At 51.5% G+C, this 17,595-nt stretch overlaps 1 protein-coding gene across 1 annotated transcript; it reads left to right on the forward strand.

Moving 5' to 3' along the window:
* Window positions 1-13,574: 13,574 nt before the first annotated feature.
* On the forward strand, window positions 13,575-14,991 carry TMEM158 (transmembrane protein 158). The gene has a single exon (XM_055344057.1). It carries the CDS (start codon window positions 13,689-13,691, stop codon window positions 14,577-14,579), a length of 891 nt encoding a protein of 296 aa, XP_055200032.1. The 5' UTR covers window positions 13,575-13,688; the 3' UTR covers window positions 14,580-14,991.
* The last annotated feature ends 2,604 nt before the right edge of the window (window positions 14,992-17,595 follow it).

Consider the following 17,595-nt stretch of genomic DNA (forward strand, 5'->3'; position numbering starts at 1 on the left):
ATCAGAGGCCTCTGAGCAGGGAGGAGATGCAAGATGAGAGTGAAATGGGCCAGGAAGAGGATGCATGCTTTGCTTTTATAGCTCGAAGAGCAGCGTGTGTATAAAGGATCCAGACCAGGCTGAAGGCAAAGGTGTCCTTTCGATGTGTCTGGGCTCTGCTGAACTGGGTCTGGGAATCAGCTCTACCCCAGCTTTGAGTCAATGGCACTTTGGAGTAAGAAGAGGTCAGGGTGGAATGAGGTGGGGTGATATCCTGTAGGAAAAATAGTAGCGCAGAACAGGGACTGGACATCCGACAGGAATCAGGGCCACAGGCAGGCCAGAGAAATTAAGTGCCCCCAGAATGCCTAGAGATATCAGCGACATCAGGTCACCTGTGGTAAAGGGACAGGTTTTTGAGGTGGTTTTAATAAAATCCAAAATGACAAGCTGATACCAACACATTGAAGGATTTGGGGGGGTCCCAGTTTGATCTCTGAGTTACAGGGGGTCTCCCCAAGCTGTTGACTCTCATGTAGCTGGTGACACCTTCCTCCCTAGCTCTGCACCCTATCCATCACTTTCATTCATCCTTTCTGGGGCCACCCAGCCTCTCCCATCCCCCTCCTCCCCTCTGAGACCACTCCATACCTCCCTTCCTCCTCCCACTGTGATGGTAGCCAAAGGCAGCCTGAGGCCACATGACCCACTGTCCAAGAGCCAGGCAGAGAATCTGGGATGGGCATGGGATGGACCAGCGCATTTATAGCACAGTGGGGGGTGGACGGGGTGTCATGGACAAATGGACACAATTACATCTTAGCAAGTCATACCCAGATAGCATGATGTCCCAGGTCGAGTTTGCTACACTCTAAATACAAAGCCCCAGTGAAGTACTAGCTGTTTCACACTTGCCTCACCAGCCTGCAAGGTGCCAGACAGATGCTCACATGATGCTGAAGATGGTCACCGTGAGCCCACACGCTCCTGCGCTTGGCTTACGTTTTCTGTCTGGCATCTAGGAAATGCATCTTGCAAATCAGCCCTCTCAAGGAGCTAAGGTTGCTGAAGACCCCAAGGCAACCTTTTGAAACTGTTATGCTCTGAAGTAGCTTGCATTATACAAAAAAGAAAAAATATACCACAAAAAGTATTTTTGGCTCCTATAGTTCCCAAACACCAGAACACTAAAGGCTGCGCAACCATCACCTTGATAGCTGCTTAAAAATCCAGGGGCATCCGGGTGGCTCAGTGGTTGAGCATCTGCTTTGGCTCAGGTCATGATCCTGGGGTCCTGGGATCAAGTCCCGCAGGAGCCTGCTTCTCCCTCTGCCTATGTCTTTGCCTCTCTGTGTGTCTCTCATGAGTCAATAAATAAAATCTTGAAAAAAATATATGGATGTTAGGTCTTCAGCCCCAGAGATGCTGGTTCCCTATACCTACTCACTGACTTAGACCACTAAGCTCTGCACTTGAGCATATTGCTGACCAGAGATTGGTTGTAAGTAGGTGAGGATCTCTGAAAACAAAGTTCCCATGTCAGGAAGGGTTGTATATCCACCCAAACAACCTTGGGGTTTGTCATGATGCAAGAGCTGATGTTAAGCTTTCAGTAAAGTGAGTAGCTTAGGTGGGTGTTCCTAAGAATTCACCTATTTGAGACATAAATAGGGTTTTTGACACAAGGAGGGTCAATCTGTGTACCCCATCCCCAGCCACTTAGACATTTGATGTTCATTAACCTTAATTAGTAAAATTAATCATGAAGCCTGAGGCACAGGAAGGTTTATGTTTATTATATATGAACTTTGCCAAAACAGATACCAGGCATTTTTTTTTAAAGATTTTATTTATTCATGAGAGACAGAGAGAGAGAGAGAGAGAGAGAGAGGCAGAGACACGGGCAGAGGGAGACTCAGGCTCCCTGCGGGGGGGCCCGATGCAGGACTCGATCCCGGGACCCCAGGATCTTGACCTGGGCTAAAGGCAGATGCTCAACCACTGAGCCCCCCAGATGTTGAAAAGAAAAGCTCAGGTTTTGGTCAAATTCTTTAATAAAGTATAAGAGGAGTGACAAAGTCTGTATGTTTTGTATTTTGCCTAGAACTGTCAGGTCCCCTCACCACTGCCCGGTTGTTACCACGCTCGGATGGGAAGGCTCCCCTCTCCTTGCTGCTGCTCAGCCCACTTTAATTAACACCTACCCTTCAGTCCCCAACATCCTTTTAAACTGGCTGCTCTCTGCCCAGATAGACTTTTACACCTGTCTTAGCAATTCTGGGAGAGCTGCTTTGAAGTGCCTTTTCAAAATCCCCTGTTAATGATCTGGTAATTATTGTGGTGGCTTTTCAATGGGGTGTGAAGTGCACAGCTAGCTGTGGCCAGGAACATCCCAAGGCTCCAGAAAGACAGAACAAGGAGGAAAAAGGGAGATTCTTGAGTCTGGGGCTGTCCCCCAAAGTCACAGGGAGGGCCAGACCTATCTGGCCAGAGAAGGGGCCCTGCCTGAGGCTGGCATGGCAGCCAGGAGCTCCTGTTGGCAGATGAGACCTTTCTAAGTCCTGGGACCAATGTGACTATAGAATGCAGGGAAACTAGAGGAATGTCCCCCAGTCGCCCCAGTACCAGCCAAGACCAAGTTCCATGGCTGACTCCAGGAGCCACACTCCTGCACACAGACTCCTACGTCGTCCTCCATCCCCTCTCAGCCTAGAACCTCCCTTCCCTTCAGGATCTACACCCATCTTAAGCAGTCAGGGCCAAGTCCAGAGAGGGCGAGCCAGAGCTCTTGATGTTTCTCTCCCTGGGCCTTCAGATCTCCTACACAGCTGCCGCCACCAGGGCCAAATGAGGTCTGGCTGTGCAGGGCACTCCCAACATCTGGAAGTCAAGTCTGCCACCCATCTCCACACCTGTGCTCCCCAACATCCTGCTTCTACTTGTCAGAGTAAAAGGAGCACCCTAGGAGCCAAGACAGAGTGTTGGGCCTCTCAAAGTCTAACCACCCCTCACAGCCCAAGGAGGCTGCAAAACACAATTGTGTCCTGACTGGCCAAGTCCTCCCAACATCTGAGCTGGCCCTTTGTCCCGGGCCCAAACAAAAAAGGCAAGCCTAGGGCAGCCCCGGTGGCTCAGCAGCTTAGCACCGCCTTCAGTCCGGGGTGGGATCCTGGAGACCCGGGATGGAGTCCCATGTCAGGCTCCCTGCATGGAGCCTGCTTCTCCCTTTGCCTGTGTCACTGCCTCTCTCTCTCTGTGTCTCTCATGAACGAATGAATGAATGAATGACTAATAAATAAATAAATAAATAAATAAATAAAATCTTAAAAAAAAAAAAAAGGCAAGCCTAATGGGGAAGTGGAATGCCAGCCCATCTGGCCATGGAGTTTTATGGAGCAAAGGGCATCCTCTAGTGCAGCACCACCACCCCCGCCTTTTTTTTAACCAATGAGACACCACAAGATTCAGGAAGATGCCTTGACGTGCTCAAGATCAAAGCCTCATCAGTGAATATTGGAGCTGGGACTAGAACCAGGTCACCTGAAGCTTCTCCACCATGTGGCTTTCCCACCAGTGACCGCCATTAGTCTGAAGTCTTCATATTTGTATACACTGGCTTGACCTCTCCCCCAGGAGAGAGCAAGGGCCCTGGGGTCAGAGACACCTAGGTCAGCTGTGCCCTTGGCCATCTCAGACATGCCCCTGGCACAGTGGTATCTGATTACACCTGGCAGTGTGTCCATGACCCTTGATCTGGCTTCTGAAGTCCCGGATTCCAACCCCTATTGGCTCGGCCCTGCTCCCAATGCTGCTCTCAGCACTTGCACCTCCTCTGGCCCAGAAACCATGAGAGTTGCCCTGGTTAGATACTGGAAATCATCTTTGCAAGCCTCAGGCCTCCATTTTTGGTTAAGCAAACCCAGCTGATGGGTGGGTCTAGAATCCTCTTCTCTGAATCCCCGTCTCTGCCCTCTCTGGAGAACCTGGGAAGCAGATGCCCCAGGTGTAAACATTTTAACGTAGCTTTTTCTACCTCCAATAATGATATAATAATATGTGACAAGATGCAGAAAACATTTTTCATCAAAGTTCCTCTCGGGGAGAGTCTTTCATGTGTTTAGAAGAAATGGTCCAAGCTAGTGGTTCCGATCGTGATCTCAGACCAGTGGCATCAGCACCATCCAGAAATCACCTGGGACCTTGTTAGAGTTGCAGATTGTCAGGTCCCACCCCTACCCTACTGACCCAGAAATGCTAGTGTGGGGCCTTCCAGGAGATTGGGGTGCTGTTAAGTTCTGGGAAGCTATTTGCGGTGGAGGCAGGGAAGCCCAAGGACATGATCCAGTGGCAAAAATCAGGGCTCAATTGCCTTATAAAGAGGAAGGGTCTGGTTACCTGCATGGCTCTTAGTCAGAGGAGTCCCAGGATGAACTGGGGGTGGAGGGGAGCAGCTAGGAAAGAACTGGATTGCTCTTCATGACAGAAGGGAAGGGCTTTTGAGGTTCCCTCAGGACATCTAGAGGGGAGGAGAGTGAAGACAATGAGCTGGATGCCTCATGGGAAAAGGCAAGAGTGAGACCCCCCGAAACGGGGAGTATATCGAGGGACTGTCCATGGAATCACAAACCCTGTGCAATGTAACATCCCTCAAAGTGCACAAAGTGTTGGTAATGATCATCCAAACAACCCAAGTGCTCGGGGGTTCCATATGCCTTGGACACAATGAGAAGTGCTCAGTTCAACATGGTGGGGGGGTCTCAGTGCCATGCTAAGCAGAATTGTAATAAGAATTGTCATGGCTACATACTCTTTCACAGTGGTCAACATTTCTGCATTTCCATAACCATCCCCTTACTTGGGAGCAATTGGTTGGTTTCCAAATTTTTGCTTTCATAAATATCAAAACCAAATATAGGGACAGGTTGAGCCATGCTTGGCTGGAGTGGACAGGGCTGGGAAAACAGGCTCCAGGGTAGTGTTGGGGTTTTCCATAGAGAGGTTCACAGCTCACATCGCCAAAGTGCAAAATGCAGAGCAAACCAGGCACAATCAAGATGGAGATTGTGGTCCAGGGGGCCAACCTGGGTGGTGAGTACAGAGCACAGCCAGCTCTGGGTGGTTCTGGGGGCCACCCAAGTTGAAGCAGGTAGTGACATGTTGGTTCCTATACCATGTGAGTGGCTTCAGGAGTCTGACCAGCAGCCCAGGTACCAGGAAGCATGACTTGATGGCCCCCGATGGCCTTACTTGGGCCAGAGGCTTCAAGTTCTTGCCTACTCTCGTGGACTTCTTGAGGACTTGAGGCTGCAGTAGGTCCAGCCTGGGCTTCCAGCTCACACCCAGGTCTCGTGGGGCCTGACCCAGGTCCGAGGCAGAGCTGGAAGGAGCAAGGCTTAATTGCATCAGAACGGAGGCCTGCCAAGTGTGCCGACACTCTCAGCCCCTGCAATCAATCCTCCATCCTGTAAATAGAGTTAGAAGTGCGACTCCAGCAATTATCAAGCCCATCATTTTCCTCTTCTTCTCTAAGTAAATTAGAAAGGTTCTCTGCTCTCACTTTGCAACCGGCCCTCATTTTTAAAGTGCGACTATAAAAGCATTGCAAAGGGCTATACTTCGAGAAAGAGTTGCCACATCTGATGCCCAGCAAGCCAAGAGGTTTGGCTTCCAGCCCTGGTTTTGCAGCCAGTTTATGATGTTTGGCAAGGCCAGCGCCACCCCCCGGGGGGCCCTGGACCTCGGTTTCCCCATCTATGAAGAGTTTGGACCAGGTGGCCTCCAGGATGCTTTCCAATCATGACCACAGGATTGCAGATTTACTTGATTGCTAGGGATGGCTCCACGTAGACAGGAGTTTGGCTTCTTTTCAATCAAGACCTGACCCTCTCTCTGTATTTTCCACACAGTGATGAATCCTCACAGGTGCAAATATACCGATGTTCACAGTAGGGTAAGAGCAGAGGAGGAGTCATGTTCCCATGCTTCTGGAAGTTAACCAGAAACATACTTACCCTACACAGGCCCTGATCTGATCGTTCTACAACAATGACCTTGTTTAACCCGCACAGTAGAACAATTTTTAGGCCCATTTCACAGACAAGAAAACTGAGACACAGCAATGTGAAGTAGTGCATCCAAGCCAGTTCTGTGAGGCTCCAAAGGCCATGTTCATAGCCAGGGCTCTTTCAAATAGAAAATTTGGAGACTTTATTAGAAAAAGAACGGATAGACCAAGAGGTTAGGCCATCTTAATGCAAAGGCAATGCCAGGCAAGACACCTACATGATTCAGTGCACCCAGGCAAATGACTGATGTCTCCAGGCACGTGTGTGCTGAAAGATCCAGTAGGAAGGGTGTGGTTGGAAGGCATCGGAGTCTTTGATAAATGTGTTCCAATGCGCCTGCTTCTCTCAGAAATGGGCTCTTGCTTCCCCCATCTCCTCCCTACCTCTGCAAGTGGAATACCAATTATTTTATTCGAAGCAAGTGTCTGGTGGTGTTTAGAAGCAGCATGAAGTAAATTTGTGCGATGCTCGTTAGTGGCTGATGGGGAACATCCAGGTGCCTTTGCTCTGATGACCCAGCTCAGTACCCCAGGTTTTCCATACTGAAATCCTCAGAATTTACAATTCTAATTGCTAAATGGCATTCTAATTTTTTTAGAAGGTAGATAAGAGAGAACCGCAAAATAGCACTTGCTTTAAGGGTTGTCTTTCACCACCAACCCACAATAAGTTACTTTTATTACCAAACCAAAAAAAAAAAAAATGTTTTCTAAAGATAATGTCAGTTAGGTTCATCTGACAGATGCTAACCCTGGAAGTGTTTCACAGAAACTACTCTGCTGTCCCCAACGATGTGGTTTAGTCGATACCCCTGGTCTTTTTTTATCTTTCTCTTGAACACCTCTCTGAGTCATTTATAAATAAATGATTTAAAACCTGTCAATGTCCAACCCAAAGGCTCCCAGGTAACCTCAGGAGCCTCAGGCTGGAAGTCTGCCCAGCTAAGCAGCCCCTGTCGAATCTACTCCATACCAGGCACCCTGGTGGCCCTGGAGGCAGAGCAATGGATTTGGAGATCCGTAATCCAGGCCTTCATCATTAAGGATGCACTGGATTAGAGAAACATCCTCCAGCATTTTTAGTGTCAGTGGGATTTATGAGTTGGGACTGAATACCGGCCGAAGAGATGCAGATGAGCCGGGCTTTGCCAGCAGCCCAGGCATCCTGCACCTGTTTCCTCATCAGTAAAACAGAGCAATACCCTCCAACTCACAAGATTGTTGGTGACGGCGGAGGCCATTGAGCAAGGCTGTGATTAAGATTGAGGGGCGCCTGGCCTGGCTCAGTCGGTAGAGCATGGGGCTCTTGATCTTGGGGTCTTGAGTACAAGCCCCACATTAGGTGTAGAGTTTATGTAAAGAAAAAAAAAAAAGACTGAGATTGTCAAAATTTGAATCTTGATCCAACCCTGTGTGACTCTGTACCACTGACTGAATCCCTTGGAGCCTCAGTTTACTCTTCTGTTGAATGGCCATAGTCATCTCTTCCTCAGGGGACTGTGGTGAGGATGAATCTCAAGTGCTCCACCCGGTGCTAGGTACACAGGAAGTGTGTGTTAGGGGACAACTGTCATCTGGTGAAGGTGCCAATGTGGGGCCAAGCACAGAAGGGTGCTTGCTCAGCAGGCTCTCCTTTCCCCTTCAAATCCTCTCATGCACGTACCACAGGGGCACCATTTTCTCCCCTTGGCCCTCTTTTAGACCCCCCATCTTTCCGTAAGAGCAGAGTCTTCTCATTTCCTCCAAAAGTCTTGGTTGAAGTCTTCCCAGAAACCCAGCACAGTGCTCAGGTCTCTGGATAGCAAAGAAATCTGAGCAGCGGCCCTGCCCACCCTGCACCCGGGGTACCCACAAGTGAACGATGGCACCAGTCCGACAGCTTGGAGCCACCAAGAGCGGCCTAGGCCCAGGGCAGCCCGTGATGAATGGCCAAGTGAGCTGTGCGGGTGTCATTGCGGCCAGTCCGGCGGACGCACAGCTCCCCGCTGACCATGAGGTCTGGAGCATAAATGCCCACACCGTGGAGATCTGGCTGAGGCACCCAGAAAGATCACGAAGCCGCGCGGAGGCAGAGGGCACGGGATCGTCAAGGTCTCCTCTGCAAAGGCTGGGGGCTCCCAGAGCCGCCGCACCCCCCACCCCAATACAGGTGCCCCCGCCACCGGCTCTTCAGCTGCTCCTGCCACCAGTCCTTGAGTCTGCCATCTGAGGAATGGGATTTCTCAGGGAACAGGCATGAATCTTCCCCCACTCCCTAGTGCCCCCCACCCCGGGGTCCCCGACACACGACACACACCGTGGACGCACGAGCGCGGCCTTCACCGGTGACTCTTGACGTGGCTGAGCCACTGGCTTCCAAGCCTTTCTCTTCTCTGTCCTATTTTTATGATTCTTTTTGTGGTTCTTGCCTATTTCTCCATCTACAATGTGTGGGAATAATATCTTAATTCCACCCACATAATAGGAGAGGACTAACAAGTTACCCTACCTGCACCATTCTGAGGTCGTGGGATGAAAGGAATTTAAATAACCCAAAGAGATCGTTTTTGTTGTCTTACTTCATAGGCAGTAGACAGGGAAAATTAGCTGATACCGGGCAGGGGCATAGAGAATGAAGAGAATGAAATTACGTGCATTGGTACTAATTATTTTCTTTGAAGTCCTCCATGATTGTTTTCTACCGATACAGTCCATGTAGAAAAACTTGCTCTTTCTGTTATATGAACAACACAGAGGTGCCTGAAAGTTCCATTTGTTTTATAAAAATATAAGGTTGGGGGAAATGTAAGGAGTCTCATTTGCCTTTCTTCCTTACATTGATCAAAGGAAGATCTGGGCTCATCTGGAATGTTCCTAGTAATTTGGTGTGCACTGGCTCTTGCCCCTCAGTGCTGCTCAGCAGCAGAGCTCGTGAGATCAGTTCAGCCTTCTATGCCAGACTCTGCCCAGCCAGGTGGTTGCCCAGTGGGGCCTGGCTCCTCAGCCAGCCCTGGGCAGGGCCAGGTGGGCAGCTCCTGGCCCACAGGCTGGTTCGGGACACAGCAGCCTTGCTGGGGTATCAGTGTGGCTCTGTCCATCTCAACTCCCTAAACTGTGCCCCACAGCCTGCCTGCAGGACCCACAATCTTTTGAAGTCACTTACTTACCAAAGATTACTGAACATCTACTATGTGCCACATAGTGTCCTGCTGAATAAAACAGGTAAAGCCTGCTTTTGGGGGGTAGGCATCCCAATAAAGAGACATCAAACAAGGAATAAAGCCAGACAGTATGGCAGCTGATGGTGAGTACTAGGAAGGAAGACAGTGGTGGGGACAGGGGGATGGGTGCTGTTTTACAGGAGTGGCCAGGAAGGGCCTCCTCGGGGAGCTGCCTTTGCAGCAGAGAGCTGAGGGAGACACGGGAGCAAGCAAAGTAAATGTCAGAAAGAGCAGTGTCGGGGTGAAGGGAACAGCAGGGGCAAAGGCCTTGAGTTTGCTCAGAAGCAGAGTCCGCAGGACGCCTGGGTGACTCAGTAGTTGAGTGGCTGCCTTTGGCTTAGGTCATGATCTCGGGGTGCTGGGATCGTGTCCCACATCAGTGTCCCCGCGGGGAACCTGCTTCTCCTTCTGCGTATGTCTCTGCCTCTCTCTGTGTTTCTGATAAATAAATAAATAAAATCTTAAAAAAAAAAAAAAAAGTGGAGTTTGCTCCACATGTTCCAGGAACAGCAAAGAAGCCAGCGTGCCTGGGACAGAGCAGGCGAGGGAAAGGGGAAACTGGTAGGAGATGGATCAGATAGCGGGCCGGGAACCGTACACAGGAGCACAGGAGCAATTCTCTGCCTTGTAGCTCAGCAGCACTCTTAACCTGGCCGCTTGCTCAGCCAGCGATGGGGTGTTGCGCACCCTATGCCCCTGGCTGGCCCTCCAGGTCCCTGGCCCGGGGCTGAAGGGAAGAGTGCAAAGCAGTAACAGTTGCAAAAGGGGGTGAGACTTTAAGATAATTCTTTTTTCCCCAGAAGTAATAGTTGCACATTTTAGAGAATACACAAAATGGAAAAAAGAATGACACAGATAGAGGAAAGTAAAGAGAACAGGTAGCTGGGAGTATCATTGTTTCCTCACTGTTTTCCAACCTTTATATAATGTGGTTATAATGTAATATACTGAATGTTTATAACATATGATATATGTTTTTCATATTTTTATTTAAATTTTTTTAATATTTTATTTATTTATTCATGAGGGACACAGAGAGAGAGAGGCAGAGACATAGGCAGAGGGAGAAGCAGGCTCCTGAAAGTGAGCCTGATTCAGGACTCGATCCCAGGAACCCTGGATCATGGCCTGAGCCAAAGGCAGACGCTCAACCACTGAGCCACCCAGGCGCCCCTGTTTTGAACATTTTAAAATACGTAACACTTTTATTATTCTATGAGGGCAATAAAACACACAGACAAAATTTCCCCTTATTTTAATGTTACAAACCCACGCTATTGTTTATATATGTTACAAACCCATATTATCACAAATGTACAGACCCGTATCATCTCTCATACATAAATACCGTATAGCTGATCATGAGTTAGGTGTGCAAGTCCAATGATGTATTCCTCTAACTGCTAAAAAACAAAAATTATCCCAAACTGCAGTGTCCTGTGTTGTTTATCCTGAATGATCACAGCAGGATTTTGTTAACTGAACTGAAGGATGGGACAGGAGATCATTGTGTGTGAAAGACAGTCCTTTGGACTCAGTTTCCAAAATAATTTTCACTCCTTAGAAAATATAAATATATTCAAAGAAGGAACCTTCAGAGAAATCGAGAACAAATCAATTTGAGCTAATTTGAAATTCGGAAAAGAGTATGGCACAGAATATCAGCTATGTTATATGAATATAACATATTAATAATATGTTATAGCATGTTCATATACGTTTATAAAACATGGATCTTGGGATACCTGGGTGGCTCAGCAGTTGAGCGTATGCCTTCGGCTCAGGCCGTGATCCTGGGGTCCTGGGATCGATCGAGTCCTGCGTTGCGCTCCCTGCAGGGAGCCACCCTCTGTCTATGTGTCTGTCTCTCTCTATATGTCTCTCATGAAAAATAAATAAAATATTTTTAAATGTCTCTTTTTTTTTAAAAAAGACTTTATTTATTTATTTGAGAGAGAGCACGGCAGGGGGTGGGGGAGAACAGAGGGAGAAGGAGAGGCGTTGAGTAGAGCCTGATGTGTGGGACTCTATCTGACCTGAGTTGAAATCATGAGTCAGGCACTTAATCGACAGAGCCACCCAGGCACCCCAAAGCATGCATCTTTAAGAAGAAGCTCAACTGAACATTTTTCTCAAGATAAAATAGATTTGCATCACATACCCTCTTATGCTCAAAGGAGGAACCCAATCTCCATAAGGTGAGATGCCACTAGTTCTGAGTCTCTACCCTGTGCTAGGTACTTTTCTTATTCCTGGTAAAGAGCAGTAAACAGGACAGAAAATAACAATTTTTATCTTTTCTTCCCAAATTCCAATTGTCCAAAAAGTCAGCAAATCAGCCTAGAAAACACAGGAACTGACTGTGCCTCTGAATGAAGGAGAGGTGTCGGAGCCTGTGGCCCGTGTTGGAAGAGTGGGCAGAGGGCAGGTTGCCAGGACACGGGGCTACGGTGGTACAACTTTGCAGGAAACTACTTGTCCCCCCTCCAAACAGATTGTCGTCTTCTCCCTTTGTTATTGCCTACCCCGCAGACCAGACAAAGCCGGGAAGCCCCCACCTCTGGCTGAAACCCCAGAGAGTGTCACCCACTGTTGTACACAGCGGCCGGGCTTAGAATGCACACCTTGAAGACTGGGCCTCGCCCAACTCTCACATTACCTGGTGTTCTTCTTGGGCTGTTCACTAGCCACACCGCTCAGTTCCCCAACAGCAGTCAACAGATTCTGTTCCTGACATGCAAGGCTTATAGGAAGAGTAATTTTTAGTAAAAGCATGAAAATGCACATTATTCTTTCTGGGAGCATCACTGCCCAGCACAAAAGGCTTAAACAAAAGGGGAATCCTATCCCCTAGGGGGAACTAACCCTTTCTGTCGAAACCAAGGACCCTTCCGCAGAGCCAACTCAGGCAGGACCGGTAGTAAGTCCAGCATAGCAGCCCTCAGGTGAGCACTTCCGTGGACAGACAGACAGACAGACACTGAGTTGGGTGCATTTATCCGAGTATCCCTCCTACACAGGTACCAGCGACTCCGCTGCTCAGGTGGGGAAACCAAGGCCAAGTCTGAATGATGACTTGCCCAGCTGGAAAGACGCCAGGTAGGTTCGGGTATTTTGAGGCTGTGTTTACATCTTTTCCAACCTGGTTTTATTCATTGTTAGAAACAATGGACAAAGCTTCCAGAAGCCTATTCAGCCACAATGCCTAATGCAAAGTATAGTTCTGTTCAGGAAACTTACCTCCGCGAAGGCCATTTTGTTGACTGCGTCTCGCAGCTCCCTCCACCCTTTCCGTGTCGGACTCAGGAAGAGCATAGGATCGTTCCCATAACAGGCATCCCTGATTTTTCCCCCCAAAAGGTAAGAGGCCAAATTACTTGGAAAGTGTTTTAAAATACGAATCTGATGGTGGCTCCTTATTCTCGACAGACGTCCCCCAACCTGCTCTCCTAACGGGGATGATGAATGGTCCCTTGTGGCGGATTCTACAGGACAGATGCTCCGCTGCCTGCCGGGCGGGGGCTCTGCACCGGAGGAGCGGCTTCCTGGGAGCGAAGCTCCCCCTGGGGGCCCCGCGGCCGCACCTGCCCATCTCCCCCCGAGACTCCCTGGAGTGAGTTCTTGGCATCTTCCTCGGGTTCCGCTTGCCCCGAGGAGAATGCCAAGCGGGTCTAGTGTGTCCGAGGCGCATCAAAAGATAAAAGTCTGCAGATTTGAGATGTTAAGAGCCACCGTGGAGAAAGCCAGCTTCGTGGCCCGGAGTCCTGGTTCTGGCTCGCGGGGTGGCCTCGGGGGATGCCCTCGCTCGGCCTCAGTTTCCCCTTGTGCAAACGACAGTGGTGCAGGTGAGCTCTAAGGCGACACGTCGCAAGGGGATCGTCCCCCGCGGGGCCGCAGCTGTGCCGGGAGCCTGCTCCTGCGCCCGGAGTCGGACGGCCAAGGCCCGGCCCGGCCCGGCCGCGCTAGCGACGCTCCGCTCGTCCCCGCGCCGGCCCGGGCCCCAGCCTCGCCCTCGCGTGCAACCCCGCCCTCCGCGGAGCCTCGGCCGGGCGGGGCGGGGCGGGGCGGGGCGGGGCGGGGCGCGGCGCGGGAGGCGCGGGAGGCGGAGCCGAGCCGGGGAATCCTGCTCGCGGCGAGCGCCGGGCCCTGCAGAGCAGCCGGGCGGTCCGAGGGCCCCCGCGCCGGGGGCGGCGGGGAACCCCAGACGCAGCCGGGCCGGGAGGGATCCCCGCGCCGAGCGAGCCGCCGCCGCCGCCTCCGCGCCGCCCCGCCGGAGCCGGGAGCCGGGAGCCCGGTGCGGGTGCGGGTGCCGGGAGCGGGAGCCGGGAGCCGGGAGCGCCCCCCGCTCCCGCCGGCCGCCGGGTGCCGCCGTCCGCTCTCCGGCCCGCCGCCGTGCGCCATGCAGCCGCCGCCCGCCCCGCGCGCGTAGGCGCCCGCCGCAGGCCATGCTGCTCCCGCTCGCCGCGCTGCTGGCCGCCGCCTGCCCGCTGCCGCCGGGCCTCGGCGGGGCGCCCCCCAACGCCTCGGTGAACGCGTCGTCCGCCCGCGAGCCCGCCGCCCCGCGCCTGCTGGCCTCGCCGGCCCCCGCGCCCCCCGAGCGCCCGGGCCCGGAGGAGGCGGCTGGGCCGGCGGCGCCGTGCAACATCAGCGTGCAGCGGCAGATGCTGAGCTCGCTGCTCGTGCGCTGGGGCCGCCCGCGGGGCTTGCAGTGCGACCTGCTGCTCTTCTCCACCAACGCGCACGGCCGCGCCTTCTTCGCCGCCGCCTTCCACCGCGTCGGGCCGCCGCTGCTCATCGAGCACCTGGGGCTGGCGGCGGGCGGCGCGCAGCAGGACCTGCGCCTGTGCGTGGGCTGCGGCTGGGTGCGCGGCCGCCGCCCGGGCCGCCTCCGGCCCAACGCCGCCGCCGCCGCCGCCGCCGCCGCCACCGCCGGGGCGCCCACCGCGCTGCCCGCCTACCCCGCCGCGGAGCCGCCCGGGCCGCTGTGGCTGCAGGGCGAGCCGCTGCACTTCTGCTGCCTGGACTTCAGCCTGGAGGAGCTGCAGGGCGAGCCGGGCTGGCGGCTGAACCGCAAGCCCATCGAGTCCACGCTGGTCGCCTGCTTCATGACCCTGGTCATCGTGGTGTGGAGCGTGGCCGCCCTCATCTGGCCGGTGCCCATCATCGCCGGCTTCCTGCCCAACGGCATGGAGCAGCGCCGGACCGCCGCCGCCGCCCCAGCCGCCCCAGCCGCCCCAGCCGCGGTGCCCGCGGGGACCACCGCCGCCGCCGCCGCCGCGGCCGCCGCCGCCGCGGCCGCCGCCGTCACCGTCACCTCGGGGGCTGCGGCCAAGTGACCCGCCGCGCTCCCGCCGCGCTCCCCCGGCGCACACCCGGCCGCTGTGCTTCGTGCTGTAGTGACCGTCAGTTCTCCCCCCGGGGGGGGGCCTCCGGGGGGCCCAGCGGCTTCGCCCCGCGGGGCAGGTGCCAGCCCGGGCGCCCAGGGGTGCCCCCCGCCGCCCGCCCGCCGCCGCCCGCCGCCGGGAAGGCCGAGAGGAGCGAACCCGGGGCCCCCTCCCCTCCGCTGTATCCCCCAGCCCTCCCCTCCCCGCACCCACGTGCCCTAGATTCACGGCAGAAAACGACCAAATCCTGTGTATTCGTTTTATATATTTAATAACTGTTTTAAATGAAAGTTTTGGTAAAAAAAAAAAAAAAGAAAAATTCAAATTGCTATTGCTGTAGTAAGAGAAGCTCTTTGTATCCAGACATAGTATTTGAAGTTTGTTGTTTTTTCTTTAATTTATTTAAAAGGGGTGGGGAGGGGCATGGGAAGGATTTCACACCCACATATTGTTACGGCTAAAAATGAACTTTATGAACCTTTTCCAAGTCGATCTATCCAGTGACGTGGCCTGGTGGGCGTTTCTTGTACTTCTGTGGTTTTTTGTTTTTTTTTTTTTTTCTGTTTTGGTTTGGTTTTTTGGCTTTTAATACAGACTTTTTCCTCCAGAGATGCGTACGTAGCTTTTTCTTTATTTGATTAGGAAAAGGAATCCAGGAATTACAAGATGTTGCCCTGAAAACGGAGGGAGGGATTCTCCAGAGTCACAGAGGGGTTAATAACGCCTGTCTAGGAGAAGTAGGAGATGAAAACTATATTACCTGGCCTAATGGCCATTGTTTTAGGGCTCACCAGGCTGCCCGCCAACACCCACCCATCCTCACCCCACCCTCCTCCTCACTGACCTTCGTCAGGATGGCATACAGGGTTTTATGCGATTTGTCTTTTTTGTCCCTTCCCTCACAGGCTGTGAAACACCCAGTAAAATGCCAAACTGGCAAAGTCAGTAATTCCCCTGTGCTAGGTATCTTTCACTGAAATGGCTCACTTATTTATTTATTTATCTATCTATCTATCTATTTATTTGTTGAAATGGCTCATTTTAAAAAGCACGTAGATTTCCTTTGTGTGTGCAGAAACGTTAGCCTATGAGCACATTTCAAAAGCTAGTTTTAAAGCCTGTGGTATTGTTTTGGCATTAATAAGATTTTTTTTTTCTTTTAAGGTAAACTCTTGGCAGCTTAGTAGGTCACAACCAAGAGGCTTTCCTCACTCCTGGTGTCCATGTTATCGTGTCTTCTGGGCAGTAGTTTCAGATTCTTCCCGGTTTTCAGAAGAAGGATAAATGAAAAATCCTTAAATTGACTCCATATAAAAACCATTTTAAAAGCCTTTTAAAAAGATTTTGAAAGCTACTTTCCCTTCCTCCGGTTCCTCCCATTTTTGAATGAATAATTGATACTATTCCAGAGCTGTAGTTCTCAGAGTGAGATCTCTGGACCAGCAACATCAGCATTACCTGGGAACTTTTCAGAGATGCAAAACTGAGGCCCCATCCAGGACCAACTGGATCAGAAACTCTGGGTGGGGCCCAGCAATCTGTGTTTTAGCAGGCCCTCCAAGGGATCCTGGTGCGTTTCAAGTTTGAGAACTACTGTGTACTAGCAGAAGGGAACCTTCAAAATATGTAGCCTCCTTTTATCTCGGGATGTCCCTATTATATTAAAGACATGAGACCCCTTTCCAAAGGAAACTGAAGGAGAGGTTGGGTCATTGCCCTGCAGCTTCAACTGTCCATCTGGCTCTTTGGAATCCAGGGCTGTCTCCAGGGCTGTCTCGAGCCAAGGCCAACCAAGAGAGAGGAGGGGGCAAGGGTGATGGCCTTCCCCTATTCCTGGTCCAGCTATTTAAGTTCAATGTGATGCAAATCTGCTAGCCTTACAAGTCACTCGAAGTCTTTCGCTCCAAAGTGAGGTGGTCCATGAGCTGCACCCTGCAGTATCTAGCAGGAGAAAGCCAGCAACTGCTAAACGTAGGTCAATTTTCACATAATCACAGTACTTGTGATTCTGGAAGGCACATTAAGTATTCCTGGTATAACACATACACACAGGGACGCCTGGGTGGCTCAGTGGTTGAGCGTCTGCCTTCAGCTCAGGTCATGATCCCAGGGTCCTGGGATGGAGTTCCACACTGGACTCCCTGCAGGGAGCCTGCTTCTCCCTCTGCCTCTTTCTGTCTCTCATAAATAAATAAAAATTTTAAAACAAAAACGAACACACACATACACACACTCACTCTCCCTACTTTTTCCCAAGATAGAAACTGAGGACCAGAGAGGTTCAGCATTTTGTCTACAGTCACACAACTACATGATCGTGGAGGCAGAGCTGAGACTAAGCTTTGCTCTTCTGCTTTCCTAACTGGTATTTTTTCATCAGCAAAAACTTCCTTTCTCAGAATTAGGAGCTAGTCACTCAAGGTCTGCTCCTCTGTCCACCCCAACCCCGGTCACCATCAGATTCTGTGTAGCCATATGCCCAAAGAAGCCAGAGAGCATTTATTTTAAATAAGACACTCAGGCACTTAACATTGCACTTAAACAAGACACTCAGGCACTTAACATACATGTGTGTGTATAATATATGCACACTATAGATACACAGACATGCAAACATACATAGGATGGGCCCAAATGTATACTTTATTAGGGTGGAGTTGAACTAACAGTATCTATTGCTGCAACAATAGACCTTCCTAAGGGGACGTTTCCAGAATTGCTCATGGAACCCGCATGTGCATCTCTACATGCATATATGTTCTGCATATATAAAACTGATGGACAGGATGATTCCTTTTTATGCCGACTTTCGCTGCTCTCTGAGGGCCAAAGCCCCAAGCAGGAGGCTACAAAGTCAGGATGAAACTAGTGTCCTTTTGGTCTCTGTTTAGTTGGGATTGCCCACCAGGCAGAGTCAGTAGGGCCCAGCAGGTGCCAGCGGTGGGATCTGTGCCCTGTGGCGATTTTG

The sequence above is a fragment of the Nyctereutes procyonoides genome, unplaced genomic scaffold (genome assembly GCF_905146905.1).
Source record: "Nyctereutes procyonoides isolate TBG_1078 unplaced genomic scaffold, NYPRO_anot_genome, whole genome shotgun sequence".
Classification (NCBI taxonomy): Eukaryota; Metazoa; Chordata; class Mammalia; order Carnivora; family Canidae; genus Nyctereutes; species Nyctereutes procyonoides.

Excerpts from the sequence above, each read along its gene's own strand:
- TMEM158 (XM_055344057.1), top strand. The coding sequence starts at position 13,689 with ATGCTGCTCCCGCTCGCCGCGCTGCTGGCCGCCGCCTGCCCGCTGCCG.